The sequence below is a fragment of the Mesoplodon mirus genome (genome assembly GCF_964341445.2).
Source record: "Mesoplodon mirus genome assembly, chromosome: 7".
NCBI lineage: Eukaryota > Metazoa > Chordata > Mammalia > Artiodactyla > Ziphiidae > Mesoplodon > Mesoplodon mirus.
The window spans coordinates 78,749,417-78,775,618 of record NC_138983.1 but is presented as its reverse complement, the minus strand read 5'-3'; the positions used below and the strand labels follow the sequence as shown (position 1 = coordinate 78,775,618).

General features: G+C 43.5%; 1 protein-coding gene across 1 annotated transcript in view; it reads right to left on the bottom strand.

The window, feature by feature from the left end:
* The window catches only part of LOC309808824 (forkhead-associated domain-containing protein 1-like), a gene marked incomplete at both ends in the record, with an annotated part of 100,151 nt that extends 74,191 nt beyond the window's left edge, over window positions 1–25,960 (bottom strand). The window contains 2 exons of the mRNA XM_082629398.1: window positions 6,397–6,603; window positions 25,868–25,960. Of these exons, the coding sequence (XP_082485524.1) occupies window positions 6,397–6,603; window positions 25,868–25,960 (300 nt within the window). The remainder of the gene's footprint in view (window positions 1–6,396; window positions 6,604–25,867) is intronic.
* Window positions 25,961–26,202: the final 242 nt, after the last annotated feature.

Genomic DNA, 26,202 nt, shown 5'->3' with positions numbered 1-26,202 from the left:
CCGCCTGCCAATGCAGGGGACAGGGATTCGAGCCCTGGTCCAGGAAGATCCCACATGCCGCGGAGCAACTAAGCCCATGGGCCACAACTACTGAGCCTGTGCTCTAGAGCCCGCGAGCCACAACTACTGAGCCCGCGTGCCACAACTACTGAAGCCCACGCACCTAGAGCCCATGCTCCGCAACAAGAGAAGCCACCGCAAAGAGAAACTCGCGCACTGCAAAGAAGGGTAGCCCCCGCTCGCCGCAACTAGAGAAAGCCCGTGCGCATCAACGAAGACCCAACGCAGCCAAAAATAAATAAATAAAATAAAGAAAATAATTAAAGAAAAAAAGTTAGTGGAGCCAGGGACTTCCCTGGCCGTCCAGTGGTTAAGACTCCACGCTTCCAATGCAGGGGGTGCAGGTTTGATCCCCGGTTGAGGAACTAAGATCCTGCATTGGTATAGCCAAAAAAAAAGTTAGTGGAGCCAAACAAGCAAGGAAGCCAGATAACTGAAAATGCAGTTTCTCCTATTATCAGTGGCTTTCGTTTTTACCCACATAATGAATCATCCCCTGTCAGCGTGTGAAATTGCAGGTTGGACTGGGAATTGCAAGACCTTCATTAACCGCTGGGCAGTGAAGGACCTGCCTGGGCTCTCACGGCCCCACGATGCTTCGTGCTATTAGGAAAAGGCTCCAAGGGACTCAGGAGAGCCGGCTTTTAATCCTGCCTCTGGATCTATATGATTGATGCCTAACCTTGGGGAAGTCACTGAAACTCTCTGAAGCCTCAGTTTATGCCATGATAGGGGTGGTCCCAGGGACCTCTATAAAAACAACTGAAGGGGGAAAGGGGACCTGGGATTAATGAGTAGCTCCTTGGCAGAAATTGGAAATTGAAGCTCAGAAAGGTAAAGCCAGTTGCAGCTGGCATTTCAACTTGGGTCCATCCAACTCCAAAGCCCTTGCTTTCTCGATTGTGTTCTGCAGAGCTTCCCCATTAAAGCAGCAAGGAATATTGGCCGACAGAGGGCGCTCTTCTCGCAAGACAGGACGTCATGACATTGCAGGGACAGAAGACAGTATCCAGGAGCCACGTGGGAGAGTCTGGCTGGACTGGGAACAGGGCAGAGCAGGCTACAGGGAAGGCCAGACACAGGCAGTCATGGGGATGGGGGCTGCCGACAAGGAGCTGTCAACCCCCTCATGGAACAACTCGGCACGTCATTTGTGGCGCCTGGCTTCCTTTTTCATTCTGGCCATTTCCATCCGTTTTGCCGTATTTCAGAACAGAGAAAGACATGATTGATACATACGGGTGACGTGGGTTTCCTTACTCAGCTGCCTTGTAAGAACGGCGCCACTGTGACTAGCACAGCTTGTTTCCACACCTCCTTTCCCAGAGCTCAGAAAGCACGAGTAAAGGCAACAACCAACAAAACCCACAACACGGCAGCACACCTGACTCTGGGACTTCAATTTCCCACGCCTGGTGCCAAGACTCTATGGGATTAATCAACGGTTGCTTCAGGGCATTGCAGATGGCCCTGCGGGTTATGTCCTGCACAGTTTCAGTGGGCGCCATCCACATGGACTACGTTGTGAATGGTGACCCTGGAGTTGTGCAACATGGCAGCCCTAGGTAATACTTTGATGAGAGAGCTATAATTTACAAAGTATGGTCCTGGGGGCTTCCCTGGTAGTGCAGTGGTTGAGAGTCCACTAGCCGATACAGGGGACACGGGTTTGTGCCCCAGTCCCAGATGATCCCACATGCCGCAGAGCGGCTGGACCTGTGAGCCATGGCCGCTGAGCCTGCACGTGCAGAGCCTGTGCTCTGCAACGGGAGAGGCCACAACAGTGAGACGCCCGCGACCGCAAAAAAAAAAAAAAAAAAAAAAGAATGGTCCTAGGCACAACCTGACTGCCAATGCACTTTGTCAAACAAAAGTTTTTCTTTATATTTTTCCATCTTGTATTTTATTCTAAGGGTAATTTATCTGCAAATGTATTTATCTGCTAGCGGGGGCAGGTCTTGGGAGGTTTCCCTGTCCAAAAGGACACTTACAAAGGAGGCATCTTGGCTGCTCCATGCTGGTTTGCTTGACTCTAAAGCTGAGGGTTATCATGTGCTTATTAGGTGCCAGACGCTGGACTAAGCAATTTACGCACTTTGCCCACTTAATACCACAGTCACTCAAGGTGGTAGGAACTATTGTTACAGGAGTGGGGACCGAGGCCCTGAGAGGTAGATGATTTGTGCACGTCCAGTATAAAAGCCGGTCAAGAGCAGGGCTGGGACGGCGCTGGAGTCAGCCTGACCTCAGGGCACGTGCTCTAACCACTGTGACATCTGCACACACATCTGGATTCCTAAGCGCCCCGCACCTCACCCCCATCCCCCAGTAAAATGCTGTCACACCCTCCTCTATTGGTTAGGGTCACCACAAAACCTGAACTAAATGCTTTCATTTGGGAACTCTTTGTCGGGAGAAGAACAGTTCTCATCATACTTAATCTGTATGATATCAGGGCAGTCCTCCGTGGAAACTCCATCCAAGGAGGAAACACAGCGCCCTCACCAGGGACCCCAAAATCAATTGGAAACAAGAATATGCCGGAAGCAAGATGGCCACGAATTTTTTAGAAAAACTGGGCTTCAAAATATTTGATGAGAGATGCTCTTCAATACCTCTCCCTTTTTCCCCTCTTCCTTTCTCTTCTTTTAAACAGCCAGCAGGTTGGAGTCATCAGGAAGTGGAATTTGTAGGAAGGTGTCAGGCAGTCCACAGGCTGCCCTCACACGGACGCTGCAAAGGACCCCTCCATGAATATGAGCGTCATGGATGGAAGCTTCTCAAGCTGGGGACGCCCCGGCAGACAGCGCTTTTGAGAAGATGGGGCTGTGGAGAGTCCTGTAAAGTGCCCTGGGCACAGGCCAGGGGAACACTTGTGCAGCTGCCTGCAGTCAACCGAGGAATGAAGCAAGGTGCAAGTGCGTGTAGGAATAAGAATTGAAAAAATCCGTGCATATTCGAGTGACCGTGAGAGTATGCTTTCCTCGGTGTGAAAACCAGTCAAGGCTACTGCTCCAGCTAGCATCAGACTAAATGGTTTTCTCCCCTCCTTTTTCCGCAAGTGGGGATAGTGTTTAATTTGCACTGACAAGCTGTGTGGCCCTGGGGAAATTACTTAACCTCTCTAAGTTTCGGATTCCTTGTCTGTCAAATGGGGATCATGGGAGAACCCATCTCATAGGTTGCTATGAGCGTGAAATAAGGGAGAGCAGGTGAATTGCTTAGCACAGTGCTGTTCACGTCAGTGATTCCTCCTGCTGCTCTCCTGGTTTCTCTTCTTATAAAGCATCTTCTTCCGTCTTATCTACTCAAGGTTAGAGGTCGTCATCACTTTTTCCCACAATTATATAAGAAGCACCTTGTAAAATAAAGTCCCCATTCCATAGTTGTACACCCGTGTGCATAACAAACTTACTCAAAATGGCCAAAAAGTGGAAGCAACCCAAGTGGCCATGGATGGATGAACAGGTAAACAAAATGTGGTGAATCCATACAATGAAATATTCAACTGGAATGAACCATGAGGATATCATACTAAGTGAAATAAGATGGTCACAAAAGGACAAACAATGTAAGGTTCCATTTATATGAGGAACCTAGAATAGTCCAATTCACAGACACAGAAAGCATGGTGGGAGGGGAGGAAGGAAGCAGGGGGTTTGATGTGCTGGGCTTAGAGTTTCAGTTTGGGAAGATGAACAAAGTTCTGAAGATGGATGGGGGTGATGGCTGCACAACAGTGTGAATAGATTTAATGCCACTGTGAACTGTACACTGAAACATGGTTAAGATGGTAAATTTTATGTGTATTTTACCATAATTTTGAAAATTAAAAGTTAAAAACAAACCCCAAAATGAAATACCTCCAAGGTTTCTCCGAGGTTTGGGGTGATAGAAATGGAGGAAAATGTTCTGAGAGCAGGTTGTGGTGATGGCTGCACAACTCCATCAATATATTCAAATTGATTGAATTGGACACTTAAAATGGGTTAAGTTTCTGTTATGTAAATTGTACTTCAGTGAAGCTGTTAAGAGCAAGCAAGCAAACAAACACATGCTGTGATCCGGAGGAAACTTTGGAGGATGAAGGAGCTGTTCACTGTCTTGATTGTGGCTATGGTTTCACAGGTGTACCCATATGTCAAAGCCCATCCACTTACAGACTTTAAACATGTGCTGTTTATTGCATGTCAATTATATCTTAATAAAGCTGTGTTTTAAAAAGGCAGAAGAGTATTCCATATATAACAAACTCCTTATAATATATTAAACTCCTTAGAATATATTAAACAATATAATTTATTAAACAATGCCCCCTTTGGATGGAAATTTAGGTTTCAAATTTTATGCCCCTATCAATAATATTTCAATAAATATCTTTGTAGGAAAAAAGAAGAAAAAAATGCAGATATTGTTTGCTGCTCCCCCTCTTCTTCTCCCCACGGGCAAGCCACAAAGTCAGAATTTCCCAGGGAGGGGGCCTGGGAACCTGTAATTTTACTGAACATTCCTGAAAAATTCTTGGAATCAGACATGTTGGGGCACATTGAATCAAACTTCATGAACTTGGATTTTCAGGCTTGGGAGTGTGAAATCCCCTTTTCTTTGATCCCTAAAAAATTCTGTAAGTGTTCCATACAAATGATTCTAAATTTCAGTTTCCTTCCTATTGGCGGTGCATCAGAATCATCAGGGAGCTTGTGAGAATGCATATTCCCAGGCCCTACTCCCAGGGAGGATGTGTATGGTTGCCAGATTTCGCATAAATAAAGAAATGAATAAATCAATATATAATAAACTATAGGGTGTCCGTTAAATCTGAAGTTCAGATAAACACCAAATAATTATTTTAGCATAAGTGGTTCCTTGCAATAGTTGGGCCACACCTGTACATAACAATGATTTGTTGCTTCTCTGAAATTCAGATTTAACTGCGTGTCCTGTATTTCATCTGGGAATCCTAAGTATGAGTCCTCAGGCCTGGGGTGAAGCCCAGATCTGCACTGTGGGTCTGCTCCCCACGTGCTTCTGACGAGGGGGATCCTTAGAACCCATGTTGAGAACCCCTGATCAGGTCAACACCTTCTATGTCAGGAGCCCCTCCTCAGGGCGGCCAGTGGATCCCAGTGCATCCCACAAGTGAGCACACTTTAATGTTGGTCCAAGGAGGAAAAGGGGGCTGAGAAGCAGCAGGACAAAACTGCCCCAGGTTTTCAAAGCCAAACGTGGTGGATGCGGTGTCACGGGCCCTGCAGCCTGAGGGACGGTGCTCATCTTCTCTGAGTGAGTATTTAGGGCTGCCTAGGGGACCCACACCCCAGAGTTCTGTCTAGATTCTCTAAACTTTATTTATTTATACCCAGCCTCGTCCCAGAAAGGACTTTAAGCCTCGGAGGTCTCAGTCCATGCAGGGTTCTTGGTGCTGGGGAGTGAGGTTAACACGCCGTCTCTCTGGGACACACACGACAGGTATTAATTGTGTGCTCACCACGAATGGGCATTATTCTGGGAGTTTTACAATGATAACCATCTCATTTAGCCCTCGAGATAAGCCTGCAAGGTCATTGCTGTCGTTGGCCCCATTTTGTAGATGAGGAAACCGAGGTTCAGAGGGGTCCAATGGCTTGTGCAAGAGCGCACCGAGTAGGCCAGTGGCAGAGCTGGGGTTCTGACCCAGGACTGTGTTGCTAACCAGCCCCCATCCTGCCTCCCTACTGAACCAGATACTTCTGGTCACTGAGCTTTGCTGGGCGAATTTTGGGTTACGTTCCGCTTAACCTGGGGCCATACTTTAGGTCCTGATCCCGGGAACATTTCTGATCCGGTGTGATAATAGCTGGCAGGCCTTGAGCGTCTACTCTGGCCAGAGACTTTGACTTTTTATACATAGATACTCTCTCAACGCCCTGCACCGCTGAGAAGACCCAGACCCAGGCATACAGAGAAGCCTGGCCGAGGTCACAAAGCTAGGAAGTTGCAGAGCACTGATCTGCCTAAAAAGGAAGCATCCATCTCTGCATCTTCAAAAGCACACACCTGCTTTCCACCTCCCCTCGCCAAGCTTCACTTTTCAGGAAAACGCTCTCGCTCTGGGCTGGTCGCTAGGCAACCCTTGCATGTAATTCCACGAAATGCCCAGAAGAGGGCGCGAGGACTCGCTCTCCCCGGGCACCCACGCGATGGGGCTGAACTTCGCAGACTCGCGAAAGGAAGAGTGACGCGCTCCAGACGAACTCCACCTGTGGCCGTACCCGAGCCCTAGGCTGCACGGAAGGTGACACAACACGGCACCTCTGCACCCCACCCCACCCCACCCCCGCAGGGGCCTGGACTCACCGAGGCTGGGTTTTCGATGACCAGTTCGTAGGTCAGCCCTCCGGACCCAAACCTCAGGATGTCTCCGGGTAGGAGCTTCACAGCCACGTTCTGAATGTGGCACTCATTGACGAACGTGCCGTTGCAGGAATTGAAGTCGTGGAGAACAAAGCTGCTTTCGGCCTCATTATATTCAATGAGTGCGTGATGGTTGTCGACGTCTGCAGACTGAAATGCAGAAGGGGGACAGTCAGAGCCAGGAATAACAGGAATAACAAGGAATAACTAGTGCCACTGACACTGGGGGCCCCAATGTGCTAATCACTTCATCTGGCTGGACGGTCACTGCAATCCTCATTTTAAGAGGAGGATGCTGAGGGTCAGAGAGGTTAAGTGACTTGCCTAAGGCCACACAGCTAGTGAGTGGAGGGTCACCAGACCCTGACAGCAGACCCAGAATAGATGCCCAGTTTTGGGGTAGGGCGTCAGGCAACACAGAGGCAAGAGGGAACTCGGGGGGAATTGGCCAGGAATTGGCCACTTGATAGTTCTCTGATCCCATGCAAGTATCCTTTTGGTTGTCCCGAGTGGCAAGACAGCAGAAATGGCCCAACACAAACCAGAAAGGTCAGTTGGCAAGTGACAACTGTCCATTTACTGCAAGTGTTAAAGTGAAGGGGAGGTTTTGTAATAATTGTTGTTTGTTCTATTCATTTTTAAAATAACATGTTTTTTGTAATAATGCAGAAAATGAGAACTAGAGAAAAACACAAAGAAGACATTAAAATCACTTAGACTCCCGTCCCCCAGAGGCAGGCACCGAGAACACGGTGGTTCACATCCTTCCAGTCTTTTCTCTATGCTTACAATCTTTTTAAAAAGTTTAAACACAATTGAGCTCACACCACAAAACATAGTTTTATAACTACCTTTTAAAAGCCTTGGTGTACAATGAAGGTTTTTCCCATGTGCTTAATTATTACTGTTGCTTCTTAAAAGCTAATCAGAATTTATCTAACCAAAGATGATCTATTTTTCAATAGGGGCCCTGGTGTGACCACATTTCCCTCAAAAGAGAGAGACCCCAGACAGTGATTTGTCAGTGGCGTCAGAAACCTCCCGTGTAACCACTTTAATAAGAAGAATGAGCAAAACTCGGCACCAAGGAGGAAATATCACATCCCCCCCTGGCCCCAGCGCCCTGGACTATGGGCTGCAGGGCACATGCGAAGTCCTCTGTCTTCTCGGAACACTGCCTATGAGCCATCCACTCCAGCCTGAGACTTTGCAAATATTTTCTAAGTCACTCTTCTCAGAGTGCCTCATCCAACTTTCATAGAGAGTACTTGGACTTAGAAATCTATACTAATGTCCCACAATATAATTATAACCAATAGCTTATATTAATAATAGCTTATAGTATATGAATAGATAATAATATAACTGCATATATTAGTAGAATATATTAATGACACATTATGTGTAATTACACAAATGCCAGGAAATTTGCTAAGTGCTTTACTGCATTATCCCGTTTCATCTTCACAATAATTCAAAGGGATACTTCCTCATTTAAAAAAAAATTTAATTTTTTATTGAAGTCTAGTTGATTTACAATGTTGTGTTAGTTTCAGGTGTACAGCAAAGTGATTCAGTTATACATATATATAATATCTATTCTTTTTCAGATTCTTTTCTATCACAGGTTACTGCAAGATATTGAATATAGTTCCCTGTGCTGTACAGTAGGTCCGATAGTTACTCATTTCTTAGATGAGGAAACTGAGGCATAGAACGATTAAGTGTGCCCACAGTCAGCCACTTTGACTCGCTTGGCTTGTTCCCAGGTTTGCCTGATTCAAATGACTGTGCCTTTACCCACTTTTCAAATTCCTACCAAACACTTTGGCACTTAAAATACTGAAACACAAGAAGAAAGCAGGAGTAGCTCTATTAATTTCAGGCAGAGCCAACTTCAGAGGAAGGAAAGTTATCAGGGATAAAGAGAGGCGATACATAGTGATAAAGGGGTCGATTCTCCAAGCAGACATAACAGTCCTTCATTGTATGTACCCAACAATAGAGCATCAAAGTATGGAAGGCAAAAACTGATAGGACTGCAAGGAGAAGCAGATGAATCCATCATGGTAGCTGGAGACCTCAACAGCCCTCTGTCAGTGACGGGCAGACCCACCAGGCAGAAAATTAGTAAGAATGAAGTTGAACTGAACAGCACTACCATCATCTGGATCTAACTGGCAATCACACAGCTTCATCCCACAGCAACAAAACACACATCCTTCTCAAGCTCCCATGGAACGTTCATGAAGCAGACCACATTCCAGGCCACAAAATATACCTCAACAAATGTAAAAGAATAGAAATTATGCAAAGTACGTTTTCAGAACACAATGGAATTAGGCTAGAAACCAATACCAGAAAGACAGCTGGAAAATACCCAAATATTTGGAGATTAAACAACACACCTCTAAATAACAGATGGGTCAAGGAGGGAGTCTCATGGGAAATAAAAATTTATCTTGAGCTAAATGAAAATGAAAATACAACCTATGAAAATTTGCAAGATGCAGTGAAAGCAGTGCTTGGAGGGAAGTTTATGGCATTGAAGGCATACATTTGAAAAGATCTAAGCTTCCACCTTATGAAACTAGAGAAAGAAGAGCAATATAAGCCTACCACAAGCACAAGACAAGAAGCAATGAATGAAATAAAAAGCAGGAAAACAATAGAGAAAAGTCAGCAAAATAAAGAGCTGTTTGGTTTTTTTTTTTTTTTTTTTTTGTAAATATCAATAAAATTGACAAACCTCTAGCAGGATAACCAAGAAAAAAAGAGAGAAGATACAAATTACTCAAATCAGAAATGAAAGCGATGGCATCACTAGTGATCTCATGGACACTGAAGGGATAATAAAGGAATATTATGAATAATTCTATGCCCACAGATTTTATAACTTAATGAAGTGGACCATTTCCTTGAAAGACACAATCTACTGAAACTCACACAAGGAGAAATAAATACTCTGAATAGACTCATATCTAGTAAAGAATTTGAATCAATAATGAATAACCTTCCAAAATGGAAAGCACCAGGCCTGGATGGGTTCACTGGTCAATTCTATCAAACATTAAGGAAAGAATGATATCAGTTCTAAATAATCTCTTCCAGAAAACAGAAGAAGAGAGAACACTTCCCAGCTCATTCTGTGAGGCCAAGCTTATTCTAATAGCAAAACCAGATAAAGATATTGCAAAACAGGAAAATTGCAGACCAATACCTCCCATGAACATAGATGCAAAATCCTCAACAAAATATTAGCAAATTGAATCCAGTGATGTATAAAAAGACTTCTACACCACAGTCAAGTGGGATTTATTCCAGGTATGCAAGGCTGGTTCAACATTTGGAAATCAATTAATGTAATCCATCACATCAACAGCGTAGAGAAGAGAAATCGCATTATCATAACAGTAGATGCAAAAAGAGCATTTGACAAAATTAAACACCATCCATGATAAACTAACAAACCACCGAACCACCACAACAACTCTTGGCAAATTAGGGATGGAGGGGAACTTCCTCAACCTGATAAAGTACATCTATAAAAACCCTAAAGCTAACGTCATATTTAATGGTGAGAAACTAGAAACTTTCCAATTAAGATCAGGAATAAGGTGAAGATGTCCCCTTTCACCACTCATTTTCAACATTGTACTGTATGTCCTAGCTAATGCAACAAGGCAAGAAAAGAGAATAAAAGATAGATTGGGAAGGAAAAAGAAATCTTCTTTGGTGAGGTGTTTGTTCAGATCTTTTGCCCATTTTGCAGATGGCATGATTGTCTATGCAGAAAATCCCAAAGAACCGACAGAAAGCCCTCCTGGAACTAATGAGCAATTGTACCCAGGTTGCAGAATACATGATTAATATACAAAAGTCAATTGCTTTCCTATATACCAACAATGAACAAGTGGAATATGAAATTAAAAACACAACACCATTTACATTAGCACCAAAAAAAAAAAATGAAGTACTTAGGAATAAATCTAACAAAATACTTAGCTATATGAAGAGGTATATGAAGAAAACTACAAAATGTTGATGAAAGAAATCAAAGTAGTCTAAATAAATGAAGAGATATTTCATGTTTATTTGAAATTCCTTAATGATATATGATGTTTAACATCTTTTCATATGCTTATTTGACATCTGTAGATTTTCTTTGGTGAGGTGTCTGTTGAGCTCTTTTGCCCATTTTTAAGTTGGGTTGTTTGGTTTCTTATTGTTGATTTTTAAGACTCATTTATATTGTTTATTTATTTATTTTATTGAAATGTAGTCGATTTACAATGTTGTATTAATTTCTGCTGTACAGCAAAGTGATTCAGTTATACATATATATACATTCTTTTTAAAATATTCTTTTCCATTATGGTTTATCACAGGATATTGAATATAGTTCCCTGTGCTCTACAGTAGGACCTTGTTGTTTCTCCATCCTGGATGTAACAGCTCACATCTGCTAACCTCAACCCCCCACTCCATCTCTCCCTCAACCCCCTCCCCCTTGGCAACCACAGTCTGTTCTCTATATCCATGAAGACTCATTGATTTTGGATACATGCTTACAGCATCTTTCTTCATAACTGCCAAAAACTGGAAGCAACCAAGATGTCCTTTAAAAGGTAAATGGATAGACAAATTGTGGTACATCCATACAATGAAATACTAGTGATAAAAATAAATGAGTTATCAAATAACAAAAAAGACATGGAGGAATCTTAAATGCATATTGCTTAGTGAAAGAACCTAGTCTGAAAAGGTTACATACCGTATGATTCCAACTGTATGAAATTCTGGAAAAAGTAAAACTATAAGGAGAGTAAAAGATCAGTGCTTGCCAGGGGCACAGGGGCTCTGGGGCTCAGAATGAAGAGGAGGGGCACAGGGGATTTCAGGGCAGTGAAAATATTTTTTATGATACTGTAATGGTGGATACTTGTCACTATACATTTGTCAAAAGGAAAGAACGTACAACGCAAAGAGTGAACCCTAATGTAAACTATGGACTTAGTTAATAATAGCATATCAATATTGGTTCATCAGTTGTAACAAATGTACCGCACTAATGCATGATGTTAATAATAGGGGAAACTGTGTGTATTGGAGGGGTGGATATATGGGAACTCTCTGTATTCTCTGCTCAATTTCCTGTAAACCTAAAACTGTTCAAAAAATAAAGTATTTAAAAAAATGAAAACACATTAGTTCTTTGGAAAATGTCACCCACATCATCTTCATCATCATTGCCATTGATCTTTGTGTCCTTTGAACCTTTGATAACCCATGAATGAGAGAAATTCTGTGTTACATTTTGTTTCTCTCTTGCCAGGCTTCACTGCTTTCAGTTCCTCAAAAACTGTCAAGCCATTATTAAGAAATCAAAGCAAGCAGGAAGTTTTAAATGACTCCACAAATTCGGGTGAGCCTCTACCACATGTTAGGCCAGGAGACAGCTTCCTAGTTTGGCCCTATAATATCACTCGCTCCCTTTACTTGGAAAATTGCTAAATGCTGCTACTGGACAGACGCCCTGCTGCTAATACAGACTGACTCTATAAGCCCCAGCCTACTGAGCTGTCCAACTATGAGATGAACTGTTATTTATATATTATTATTTTTATTATTATCCTTATCATCCTCTAACATATTTTGAGGGCTTCCTGTGAACTGGGCCCTGCTGAAGCATTTTGTGTGCATTTTTATCATTTAATCTGCATGACAGCCCTAAACAGGGACTCTATTATTATCTCCATCTTAGAGATGAAGAAGCTGAGACTCAAAAGGCGAAGTGAGAGGACAGCATTACCTTGATACCAAACCCAGACAAAGACACTACAAGAAAACTACAGACCAATATCTCTTATGAACACTGATACCACAATCCTCAACAAAATAGGAGGAAACCGAATTCAACAGCACATTAAAAGGATCATACACTATGACCAAGTGGGATTTACTCTTGGAATGCAGACTTGATGGTTCAACATATGAAAATTTATCCATGTAATACATCACATTAACAGAAAGAAGGAAAAAAATGATCATCTCGATTGATGTACAAAAAGCATTTGACAAAATGCAACACTCTTTCATGATAAAAGCACTCAACAAATAGGGAATAGTGGGAAATTACCTCAACATAATAAAGGTCAAATATGAAAGGCCCACAGGTAGCATCATACTCAAAGGTGAAAGACTGAAAGCTTTTCCTCTAATTTCAAGAATAAGATAAGGATACCTGCTTTTGCCACTTCTATTCAACAAAGTGCTGGAAGTCCTAGCCAGAGCAATTAGGCAAGAAAAAGAAATAAAGGCATCCAAATTCGAAAGGAAGAAGTAAAATTATCTCTGTTCACAGGCAACATGATCTTACCTGTACAAAATCCTAAAGAGTCCATGAAAAACCACAACCCTCTTAGAACTAAAAAATAACATTCACTAGCAAAATCATAGGACACAAAATCAACACACAAACATCAGTTGTGTTTCTATATGCTCACAATGAACAATCTGAAAAGGAAGTTAAGAAAATAATTTCATTTACAATAGCATCAAAATGAATAACATATTTTGGGATAAATTTAACCAAGGTGGTAAAAGATGTGTACACTGAAAACTACAAAGTGCTGCTGAAAGAAATTAAAGACACAAATAAATGGAAAGACACCCTGTATTCGTGGGTTGGAAGACTTAATATTGTTAAGATGTCATTACTACACAGCAGGATCTACAGATTCAAAATCCCAACAGCAGTTTTGGCAGAAATAGAAAAATCCATCCTAAAATTCATATGGAATCTCAGTGGACCCCAAATAGCCAAAATACTATTGAGAAAGAAAAGCAAAGTTGGAGGTCTCACACTTCCTGATTTCAAAACTTACTGCATACAAAGGTACAGTAATCAAAACAGTGTGATACTGACATAAGGTCAGGCACATAGGCCAATAGAATAGAATAGAGAGCACAGAAATAAAACTTTGCATATATGGTCCAATGATTTTTGACAAGGGTGCCAAGATTATTCAATGGGGAAAGAGCAGTATTTTCAACAAATGATGCTGGGAAAGACTGCAAAAGAATTAAGTTGAACTCTTACCTTACACCATGTATAAAAATTAACTCAAAGTGGATCAAAGACTTAAACAGAGTCTAAAACTATAAAACTTTTAGAGGAAAGCACAGGAGGAAAGCTTTATGACATTGGATTTGGCAATGCATTATTGGATATGATACCAAAAGCATAGGCAGCAAAAGTAAAAATAGATAAATTCAACTATATCAAAAATTAAAACTTCTGTGAATCAAAGGACACAATAAACAGGGTGAAAGGCCATCTAGAGAATGGGAGAAAATAGTTGCAAAACACAAATCTGAAAAAGGGTTAATATGAAGAATATATAGAGAACTATAACTCAACAACAACAACAAAAAAGAACCCCCAAATAACCTGATCAAATATGGGCAAAGAACTGGAATAGACATTTCTCCAAAGAAGATATATAAATGTCCAACAAGCATATAAAAAGATGCTCAACATTACTAGTCATTAGGGAAATGCAAATCAAAACCACAGTGAGATACCACCTCATACCCATTAGGATGGCTACTATCAAAAACAAACAAACAGCAACAGAAAATAACAAGTGTTGGCAAGGATGTAGAGTAGGGGAACACTTATGCACTGCTGAGAATGTAAAATGGTGCAGCTGATATGGAAAACAGTAGAGCGGCTTCTCAAACAATTTAGAATAAAATTATCATATGATCCAGCAAGTCCACTTCTGGGTATATACCCCAAAGAATTGAAAGCAGGAACTTAAAGAGTTATTTGTACACTCATGTTTATAGTAGCATTATTCACAATTGCCAAAAGGTGGAAGCCACCCAAGTGCCCACTGACCGATGATTGGATAAGCAAAATGTGGTCCATCCATACAGTGGAATATTATTCAGTGTAGGAGGAAGGAAATTCTGACACATGCTACAACATGGATGAACCGTGAGGACATTATGTGAAGTAAGTGTCACAAAAAAGCAAATTTTGTATGATTCCACTGTGTGAGGTACATAAAGTAGTCAAGTTCATAGAAACAAAATAGAACGGGGGTTGCCAGGAGCTGGGGAAGGGGAAACGGGGAATTGTTCTTTAATGGGTACAGTTTCAGTTTTGCAAGATGAAAAATTCTGAGGCTGGTTGCACAACAATGTGAATAACTTACAACTACTGATCTGTACACTTAAAAGTGGTTAAGACGGTAAACTTTATAGGTATTTTACCACGATTTAAAAAATGGCTAAGATGAAGGGACTCACTCAACATCAGGATGCTGGCCCAGGGCAATGTCAGGGTTTGAACCCAAGTCTAATTCCAAAACTTGTACCTTTGATTTGTACCCTGTGATTTTCAGAGTAGAGAGTGATTTAATAATGAGAGAGGAGACAGGCAGGACCTAATATACAAAACAAGTGCATTTTTTAAGGCTCCTGCATTGAAAATGTCTTTAAAAAGTATATAGTGAGTCCATAAAATATTGAGACGTTTAAACTTCTATTAACAATGACCATCTGCTCTGACGACCCCTGTGCTTTAAGGAAGCCTCCTCGGGAAGCTGACTTAGTTATGACATTGCCCTGAGGTTCACTGACATTGTCGCTGAGGTTCGACGTGTACCTGGAACCGTCCTTTGGAGCTAGGTTTCAACCTTGCATCACCTGGCACTGGGAAGCCCCATCTCAGACCATAACCTCCCACTCCCGGCCTTCCTTATCCTCTGTCTCGTCCTCTCCTTGAGTCACGTAGCCTTTGCTCCCTGTTTGCTCCCTATGGGTAATGCCCTATGCTCACCCAGCCTGGGCCCTGCTCAAGCTCACCAGCTCCTTCAAGTCCATCCTGGCCCCCAAACCCTCCTGCCACCCTCACACTTCTGTCCTGAGGCTGGCCCAGTGCCCTTTGGGCCCCCCAGCCAGCAGGTCCCTGCTCTCAGGCTTTTCATTCTACTTTGACAACAGCCTCCTAGGTCTTCACCTCCTGCACCTGCCTGCATCCTCCGTCTGCTTCTCCCGACCCTCCTCCATCCCTTTACACGGCGCCCTCTGCCCAGCAGGCCCACCTGTGCGGCTACATCCATGGGCTGATGGGCTCCTTGTGTCTGGTTTCTGGTTGGGTTTGGCCAATGGGGGGGTTAGAGATCAGAGCAGGGAGGAGAGAGCTTGGGGTACTTACTCCCCTGGCTTCCATTCTCTGGGGCCACACAGCTTCCCTCAGAGGACTCTACCCAGCCCTCGGGGTCTCCGGGTCCCAGGAAATGCCCCTGCCCCTCACCCCTCAGCTCTGGGGGTGGGAACAGTCCTCACTCATACTAGCTCTGGGCCCTGCACTATCCTTTGTGGTTTCTCTGAGCCCTGCCCACTCCCTATGGAGTCCCTTCAGGAAACTCCCCTCCATCACTCCACACCCCTGTGAATGTGCCTTCAGCTCCCTGCCAGGACCTGGACTTCCCAGGCATGGAGAAGCTCCTAGATGGGACCTTCAAGACTTCTCCTAGCTGCCAAGGGCCTCCGGGTGGTCCTGCCTTCATCCCACCCTGGTCTGGTCCCTCTCCTCAACCATCTCCTCTTCTGCATCCTCACCTTGACAGTGTAACTTCCGTCTAACCTGTGAACGTGCTCACCACCCCCTCGGCCTGGAAACACCGCCCCTTCCCCCTTCCTTTCCTTTATTGTCAAATGGCTTCAAGAGGTTCCTCTCCCGCTGGGTCCTCAACCCACTGCCATTGCCCTCGGGGGCCTCCTCGGGCTGTCGGCCTCCCTGTGACATGTGACACAGTTGTCAGAGAGAGGCACGTGGCCTGGTGGTTCAGGGGTTGGGGGAGCAGGGCAACGTGGTGGTTATTAGACTGGGCTCGAGTCCAGCTCTCCTACTTCCTAGCAGGGTGACCTTGGGCAAGTGATACCTCAGCTTCCTCATCTGTAAGGTAACAAAAGGACAGTCTTATAAGCTACTGGTGACGTATAAATGATATAATACATACTAAAGCACTTAGAAGAGAACATAGGGCAAATGGGAAATGTTCTCTATTATGAGCAAGAGGATGGGCTCTGGAGTTAGAAAGCCTTGAGTTCAAGTCTCACCTCTGCTACCTTCCAGCTGTGCAGCCTGGGGCATGGTTCTTTGCTTCTCTTTGGTTGCTCCCTGAGCAGCAAAAATGAGTTTGATAAGCTGGGCTTCGTAGGATTGACAAAAGGTACTGCTTGGTGACATGTTCAAAGGAGTGGGATAACATTTTTGAAATTAACTTGTGTGTGTGTGTTTGTGTGTGTGTGTGTGTGTGTTTTATCTATTTCTTTTAACCTTTTGGTTCTAGGCTATCCCATCCCCCAGCCCCATCCCCCCACTGCCTCCAGAAAGGGATGTAGTGCAGAAATAGTAAAAAAAAAAAAAAATGGGGTTTTCAAAAGAATAAAGATATGAGGAAACGGCCAGGCGCTGGTGAGACGACGGGTCTGGGATTGGAAGGAAAGAAGAAGCTTCTCTGCTTCCCCGTCAGCTGGATCCTTCCTCCCCGGTCTCCCCGGGAGAGCCCTGTGGACCGGCAAGGCCTCAGGAGAGGCTGGTCCTGAAATCAGACTGCCTGAGCGTGGTGCCCAGTGCCCCAGCCTCCCTCTGTGACCTCAGGCAGGATAATCAGCCTATCTGTGCCTCAACGCCCTCATCTGTAAAGTGGGGCAAACAACACTAACCTCCTAAGGATGAAATGAGTTAATACACTCGAAAGTGCCCAGAACAGTACCTGGCACAAAGCAAGCTGTCTCTGTGATGAATACCCTCAGCCTGGCAGCAGCTCTCTGGCTCCCTCACCTCTCTGACTGCTTCCAGGTCTCCACGCCGGGCTCCTCTCCCCTCAGATGTCCGTTTCCTCCTCACTCTGTCCATGGGCTGGGGCCACTGTGCCACCCCCTCGATTCGCAGGTGTGTATTTCCAACCCCTGGTTCATCTCCAGGCCCCAAACTGCCTGGCCGCTTCCGGGATGTTCAGGTGCTCACTCAACCAGTCCTGCTTCCTGCCCTCTTGGTAACGGGATTATCACCTGCCAGCTCATCCAGCCATCTTTCTCCGTGGCCTGTGGCATTGATCCTACTGATTCTTCCAGAAAGCTCTCAGACCAGTCCCAAAGCAACGGTCCAGTCAAGTGGTAGTATTAATGTGCTGGGCAGAATGGTCTCCCAAAGATGCCCATGCCCTGATCCCCAGAACCTGGGAATATGCTCCATGACGTGGCCAAAGGGACTGTGATGATGTCAAGGTTACTAATCAGTGCTCTTAAAAGAGGGAGACTAAGGACTTTCCTGGTGTTGCAGTGGTTAAGAATCCGCCTGCCAATGCAAGAGACACGGGTTCGAGCCCTGGTCCGGGAAGATCCCACATGCCATGGAGCAACAAAGCCCGTGTGCCACAACTACCGAGCCTGCGCTCCAGAGCCCACGAGCCACAACTACTGAATCTGCGTGCCTAGAGCCCGTGCTCCACAACAAGAGAAGCCACTGCAATGAGAAGCCCGTGCACCGCAACAAAGAGTAACCCTCGCTCGCTGCAACTAGAGAAAGCCTGTGCTCAGCAACGAAGACCAAACCCAGCCAAAAACTTTTAAAAAAATTTTTAAAAAGTGGGAGACTATCCTGGGTTATCCAGGTGGGACTAATTGAACTCCACCAGTCCTTATAAGCAGAGGACTTACTCTGGCTGTATTGGAGAGATAAGTGGTGTTTCTTGCTGGGCCCCCATTTAACAGCCCCAATGCTCCTCTTCCTGGGAAAGCACCAGGTCAACGTTTCCTCTTTACCCAAATCCCCCCCTAGATGGCAACACCTCAGTCTGTTGCATGAATGAGGATCACAAGAACATTCATCTCACATTTCACTGACAACCCCCATTCTCGATTCCACAGAGTGGAATTTCCCTAGCTTAGTCAATTATCTTGTTATCTCAGTTAACTGAGAATTTCCAATTTAGATATTAGATGTTCCCAAAGCTAAATTTACACTCAAAAAGTGAAGCTTCTGTTTTTAGAAGCTTGAGTCAGCTCAGTCTGAAACTCAGCCCCACCTCCACCGTCTAGCTGTGTGATTTGGGCCAGTTCCTTAACCTTTCTGAGTCCCATGTCCATGTCATCAAATGAGGACAATAATGATAATAGTAGTTCTCACCTTCACAGGATTTGTTTTGTGGATATAATTCTATAAATATATATACAGAACATACATAGATGATGTATAAAGCCATGTGAGATACAGTAAGTAGTCCATAAATGTATGCTGTAGCTGTTTGTATTATGTATGCTATTCAAAAGATTATGATCTTTCTTTCATATCACATCCATCAGAATGGCTACTATTAAAAAAAAAAGGGAAATAACAAGTGTTGGTGAGGACGCAGGGAAAGTGGAACCCTTGTGCCCTGTTGTGAGAATGTAACTTGGTGCAGCCACTATGGAAAACAGCATGGCAGTTCCTCAAACAATTAAAAATAAAATTATCATATGATCCAGCAAGTCTACTTTTGGGTATATATCCCAAAGAACTGAAAGCAGGGCCTTGAAGAGATATTTATACACCCATGTTCATAGCATTGTTTGCAACAGCCAAAAGGTGGAAACAACCCAAGTGTCCATCAGTAGATGAATGAATTAACAAAATGTGGTGAATCCACACAATGGAATATTATTCAGCCTTAAAAAAGGAAGGAAATTCGGACACATGATACAGCCTGGATGAACATGGACATTATACTCAGTGAAAGGATATTATACTCAGTGAAAGAAGCCAGTCATGAAAAGACAAATACTGTTATGATTCTACTTATATGAGATACCCAGAGTAGCCAAGGTCATAGAGACAGAAAGCAGAACGGTGGTTGCTGGGGGCTGGGATTGGGGGATAAGGGGAGTTGTTGTTTCATGGGTGCAGTTTCAGTTCTGCAAGATTCAAACAGTTCTGGAGATGGATGGGGGTGATGGCTGCACAACAGTGTGAATATATTTAATGCCACTGAACTGCACACTTAATAAAAGTGGTTAAGATGGTAAATTTTATGTTATGCATATCTTACCACAATAAAAAAAAAAAAGAAAAATGAGATCACGATCTAGCCCTTTCCTCTGAACGTTTCCTCTTGGAAGCCCTCCATCTGCTGGTGAGAAACTAGTCCCATCAATTGCTGTGGTGGGTACTGACCAATGAAATCAGCCGCCAGTTCCCAAACAGGGGACAAAACATTCCCTGAGGACTGGTGAGACCAAACAGGTGAACCCCCAGAGCAAGGAGCACTTGGGGAGAAGCCAGGGGTGAGGTGGGGGTGAGGGGGGAGGATGGGAGCACGACCCAGGCAGGAGGACAAGCGTGATGCAGATGGGGAGCCAGCAAGTGCACCCTCCCAGGCCTGTTTCATTCCGTGGATTTCCCCACAGAGAGTCCACCTGTCACCTTATGTCCCAAAATGCAGGTGTTCGCTTAGAATAACAGAAATGTGAATTACACAGGTACCATACTTCACCCCGTAGATCAGTGAACATCCAATGGGGGGTCAGCACCCTAGGCTGGGGAGGGAGTGGGAGACGGGCGTCCACTGCTGGCAGGACACCACATCCGGAAACCTCTGGTGGACAATTTGGCTATGCCCATCAGAGTTACAGCTGTATGTGTCCTTTGACAGAGCAGACATACCTGCACGTCCGTGAAATGATGCAAATAATAGGAGAATCCCAGCAGCCTTGTTTAATAATAATAAACAAGATTATGGTGTAGGCTCTGGTTCTTTTCTGAGAGGGAGCCCAGAACTGGCAGGGGCCAGGAAAAGGGACGAGAGTCATCCGGCTGGATGGGATCTGGGGTGTGTGTATGAGATCAGTCTGGCTTCACGACCCTCAGATACCACGCTAGAAGGGCTGACACAGGCTGGAGAGATGGCTCCACCCATGAGAAAGGAGATGGCTGGCAGGACACTGATCACCGAGGGTGAGGGGTGGACACCAGCATTTCATCCCCCTGTCATGTCTGTTCTTTCTTTTTCTCTTCCATCTCCACCCTCGTAGCTGCAGCCCTGCGCTGACTTGGGCTGTCCTAGAGCTCAGTCTTCTAGGGATCCTGGGACTTCCCCAGGGTGGGACTGGGGGAGTCCCTGGGGAGGGGTAGGGTCAGTCAGCCCTTCATTGTTTACCCTTCGCTTCTCTTTTCCTCAAAACAAAGTTTATTGAAAGAATACACACACACACACACACACACACACACACACACACACACAAGCAGGAGTTCTGCTGATCAAGAACGGAGAGGGAGGGAGCACTGATGGTGGGGTTCTCAAAGTGTGGTCCTGGAGCCAACTCCAGGGGACTCCATTCCCCCCACCTGAACCTGGGGAGCATATAAATGTGAAGATTCCTGGGCCTTACCCCAAACCCACTGGGTCAGAATGCCTAGGAGTTCATGTTGAACAACCACTCTTAAACATGCGGAAAATCCAACAACCACTGGCTTTGGTGTTTCTTCATTCTGGAAGAACTGAGTCCCTTTCTCAGCAGAGTTTAAATAACAGCCACATCCAACTCTAAAGATTACAGTTTACAAGGCACATCAAATCATATAAATTATAACTTGCAAGGTTTAGCTGTGAAATGAGCAAGGCTGAGGCTTTTGAGCCATGTAAAATGGGAGAGGGGAGATTGTGAATAGAGCTCCTGATGGCTCGCCTGCACACAGCAGCTGGGATGTTCACTGGCAGGTCTCCCCCTTGTTTACAATCCTTCAAGCCTTCTTCCCACTGCTTTCAGATAAAGATCAAAACCCTTATGGTGACATGAAGGAGGCCGACTTGTCCCTTAGCCCTCCTCCTTCCCACTCTGACTTCTGGACGCCCTGGTTTTCTCTCAGTCCCTTGGGTTCACAATATGCTCTTCCACCCCAGGGCCCTTGCACATGCCATTCCCTTCTCCTATTGTCTAGTTAAGTCCTCCTTGTCTTCCATATTCCTTTCCTTTACAGCCCCAATGTTGGAATGGAATTAGTCACACCTTTGTGGGATCATTTGACTTATTTCTCTCTCTCCTGGCAGCTTCCTGATGGCAGGGACCATGTCCAGTTCTGCCATCACTGTACCCCTAGACTAGGCTCGGTGCTGAGGCTCTGGGTAAATACTGGGCAATGAATGAGTGATAGCAACAGTTATCACTGTTGACTATAAACAGTTCTCACTAGCCTGGCTATAAACAGGCTTCCTATTGCCTTAGGGAACCAAACTCCTTACAGGATATAGAAAAAAGTCTGGAGGGTAAAACCCTGCAAATATCAATATTGATATTTCCTTGAGCCAAATGATTACAAGTGACCTTTATTTTCTTCCTTATATTTTCCTTTCTCCCAATTTTTAAAAACAAGAAGCATGTAACTACCTTCCATTATCGGAAAGAGTAAATGATGTCGAAATACTATGATACCAATAGTCAAACAACATGTCAGCCTTGCTGATGAGTAGAAATCTTTAGAAGCATGACTGCCTATTCTTTAGGATTGATCCAAGCAAATAAACAATCTTTTTTATTTGCTAGATGTAACCTCTGGGTAAATGCAATGATGACTTTTTAGTAATATAAATCCCTGAATTTTTTTTTTTTTTTTTTTTTTTTTTTGCGGTACGCGGGCCTCTCACTGTTGTGGCCTCTCCCGTTGCAGAGCTCAGGCTCCGGACACGCTGGCTCAGCGGCCATGGCTCACGGGCCCAGCCGCTCCGCGGCATGTGGGATATTCCCGGACCAGGCACGAACCCGTGTCCCTTGCATCGGCAGGCGGACTCTCAACCACTTCGCCACCAGGGAAGCCTAGTGACGTATTTCTTAAGCTAAGTCCGAGGAGCAGTAAGCAGTCAATTATTTATATACAATGAATGCAACTCAATTTCTGTCTAGTTAATAACTGTCCTCATTAGTTCCCTTTTCCAAATGGCTTATTAATGTCAGTGGATCCTCATCTCAACCCTGTGCACCTCTGAGGATTCTTCTCAGTCTCTGTTTTAGGAGACCATAATAATGATCATTGTGTCATTCACTGAGCACCACATGCCAGGCTCTTTATATGCATTTCTCACTTAATCCTCAGAATAAACCTGTGAGGTAAGAGGTTTACAGACAGGGAAAAGGAACTCAGAGTGATTAAGTAATTTGGTTGAAGTCACTCAGCCACAAAGTAGCCTAATGAGATTCAAACCCAGCTCTGTCTATCTCCAAAGCCTGTGCTTTTAAAAATTACTACAGTTTTCTAATATCATAGTCAGGTTCAAAACAGAGATCTCTGTCTCTACTTTAGCCAGACAGGAAATAAAACTACCCCAAATCTATGCCTTGTTAGGATAAAGAAGAAACTACAGTTCTTCTTCTTCTTCTTTTTCCTCCCACTTTGCACACTGAACAGATGTTCTGTGTCCTTGAAGGGAGACCATATCATGGAGGAGAATCTCACGGGGACGTTCATGGAGTTATCTTTAAATCTGTTGCGTTTACAATAAACATTCTCAGAAAACTAGGAATAAAGGGGGAAATTTCTCACTTGGTAAGAACATGTATAAATACCCTACAGCTAACCTCGTACTTAACGGTTAAAGACTGACTTTTTTCCCCTAAGGTCAGGAACAAGTGAATATAAGGATTTATACACTGCTCTTGTTCAGCAGAGTCCTGGAAGTCTTAACCAGGGAAATAAAGCAAGGAAAAGAAGATTCAAGGCATTCACATCTCCTTTTCTGAAAGGAGAAATAAAATTGTTCTTATTTGCAGATGACATGATTGTTTATGTATAAAATCCCAAGAAATCTACAAAAGCCCTTATATAAGAAAGTACAGTTAAGGTTCCAAGATACCAAGAAGCATACAAAAATCAACTGTATATCTATATACTGTCAATGAACATGTGGACACCAAAATTAAAAATATAATACCATTTACAATCACTCAAAAAAAAAAAGAGAGAGATATACTTAAGTGTAAATCTAACAAAACATGTTCAGGACTCGTATGCTGAAAACTACAAAACACTCATGAGAGACACTGAATAAATGGAGAAATATACCATGTTCATGAATTGGAAGACAATGTAGGAGTATATCAATTATTCTCACATTGTTATATAGGATTAAACACAATTCCAATCAAAATTACAGCATGATATTTTGTATATACAGACAGGCTTACACTAAAATGTAAATGGAAAGGCAAAGGAACTAGAATAGGTTAAAAATTTTTTTTAAAGAAAAGTGGGAGGAATCACTCTACCTGATTTAAGACTTACATAGCGACAGTAATCAAGGCTATCTCATAATGGTAGATCCATTATGACAAATAGATCCATGAAACATAATAGGGAACTAAGAAGTAGCCCCCATAGAAAGTATGGCCAGATTATTTTTGACAAACTTGCAAAAGCAATTCAATGGAGAAAGGATAGTCTGTTCAACAAATGCTTCTGGAACAACTAAATATCCACATGCAAGAAAAATGAACTTTGACCTAAATCTCACATCATAAACGACAGTGAACCCAAAATGGTTCATAGATTTAAACATAAAACTATAAAACACTTAGAAGAAAGCATAAGAGAAAATCCTCAGGGTCAGGGACCTGGTGGCATGTTCTTAGACATGACACTAAAAGCATGATCTATAAAAGAAAAAATAACTACCTGGACTTCATCAAAAGTTAAAGCTTTTGCTCTGTGAAATACTCTGCTAAGAGAATGAAAAGACAAGCTATGGATGGGAGAAAATATTTGCAAACCATCTATCTGACAAGGGACTCATATCTAAAATACATAAAGAATTCTCAAAACTCAATGGTAAAAAAATTAACAATTCGATTAGAGACACTTAAAAGATATGAAGAGATATTTCACTGAAGAGGATATGCAGAAGGCAAACACGTACATGAAAAGACATTTAACATCACTATCGATTTGGGAAATGCAAGTTAAGACTATGATGAGATACCACTACACACTTACTAAAACAGCTAAAATGAAAAACAGTGTTTATGCTAATTGCTGGTGAGGATGTGTCTCATACATTGCTGGTGGAAATGAAAAATGGTACAGCCATGCTGGATAAGTCTGGCAGTTTCTTTACAAACCGAATCTATATAAACACATATGTTAATCCATGCAATCATACTCCTGAGCATTTATCACAGAGAAATAAAAACTTATGTTCACACAAAAACCTGTATACAAATGTTTATAGTACATTTATTTGTAATAGCCCCAAATGGAAACAAAATGTCCTTCAAAAAGTGAATGGTTAAACATAGGTGATACGTCCATACCGTGGACTATTACTCAGCAATAAAAGAACAAGCTAATAACCTAAATGGATGTCAAGGGCATTACAATGACTAAAAAAAAAAAAAAAACAATCGCAAAGGTCATAGATAAATGATGAAAATTATAGAGACGGAGAACACATTAGTGCTTTTCGGAGCGTGGGGACGATGGTGGGAGGAGGAATTGTGACTATAAAAGGAGCATCACAAGGGACATCTCTGATGATGGAATACTCCTATATCCTGAGGGCCACACCCAAATCCACACGTGGTAAAATGGCACAGGACTCCACACATGCTTCGTGCCATTCTCTCTACCATTTGTGCATCTATAATTATTTCAAAATAAAGTTTAAAAAACTCTGTTGAGTGAAGTCTGACAGTGGTCTGCCTTTCACAGTCCTAAAGGGATTCCATTGCATTTCTCTTTCTGCTTCAATATTTTAATCCCTTTCAAAATGTTAAAAGGCTCAAAGCCACTGTTTTTATAATTCCTTACTTACAATTTCTTCCAACTTCCTTGGCTGTCAATGAGCTGGGACTGTGGACCAAGCCACAGCTAATTCAGAGAATGGAATGAAATGAAGTGAGAGAGCACTGAGGCCATGCCCAGGGCTTACCCTGATTTACTACTTGGAGGTACGGGGGCGGGGGAGGCCTCTGAGGGGCCCGTAGTCTCCAGAAGCTCTGGAAAGGGCGAGAGGCCATTGCTCAAGCTGGGCACTTCAGGTGGCCGTGGCTGCCAGACGCGGAGCAGGTGAAGGTCAAGCATCAGCTCTACGCCCACCTTCCAAACCGCGCCATCAGGGTGGGACACTGCACACACAGTCAGCAAAGGACACAGGGCCCATCGCACTTTGCACTGTGCTCATTCTTACCACATGTGCCAGGGAGACCCAGCACATGTGGGGAATGGTTATTGGTGGCACACCGAGGAAGGCTGGGACTGTTAGCCAGAGGCTGTGCTTTACCAGAGACTGGAGTCCACAGAACAGCCAGGACTTTTGGTGGTGTGAGGGGTAGGGAGGGTCGGGGACTGGCTAGGAAGAGGTCTTACCTCTAAAACAAGGTCTGAATTTTCATGCCTTCCAATCGTAGTGCTTTTATTCAGGACAAAATAGCCTTCTGCACTCTTTAGATAGGCTTTCATATTCTCTGCTTTCCCTATAAAAGGTTTTCAGAAAACAATTTTGTTAGAAAAATACAGTCCTCTAATTATTCAATGTCATATTTAGAATGAAGGGAATACACCATAATGTCCACAGGAGAAGTCAGCAGAGGTAGGAGTGGATAGCTGGATTTAACAATGATCACAATGATAATTCCGCACATTTTTAAGACTGTCCTTTTAACAGTGATAGCCGGCATAGATGAGCTTGCTTCTGATCACAA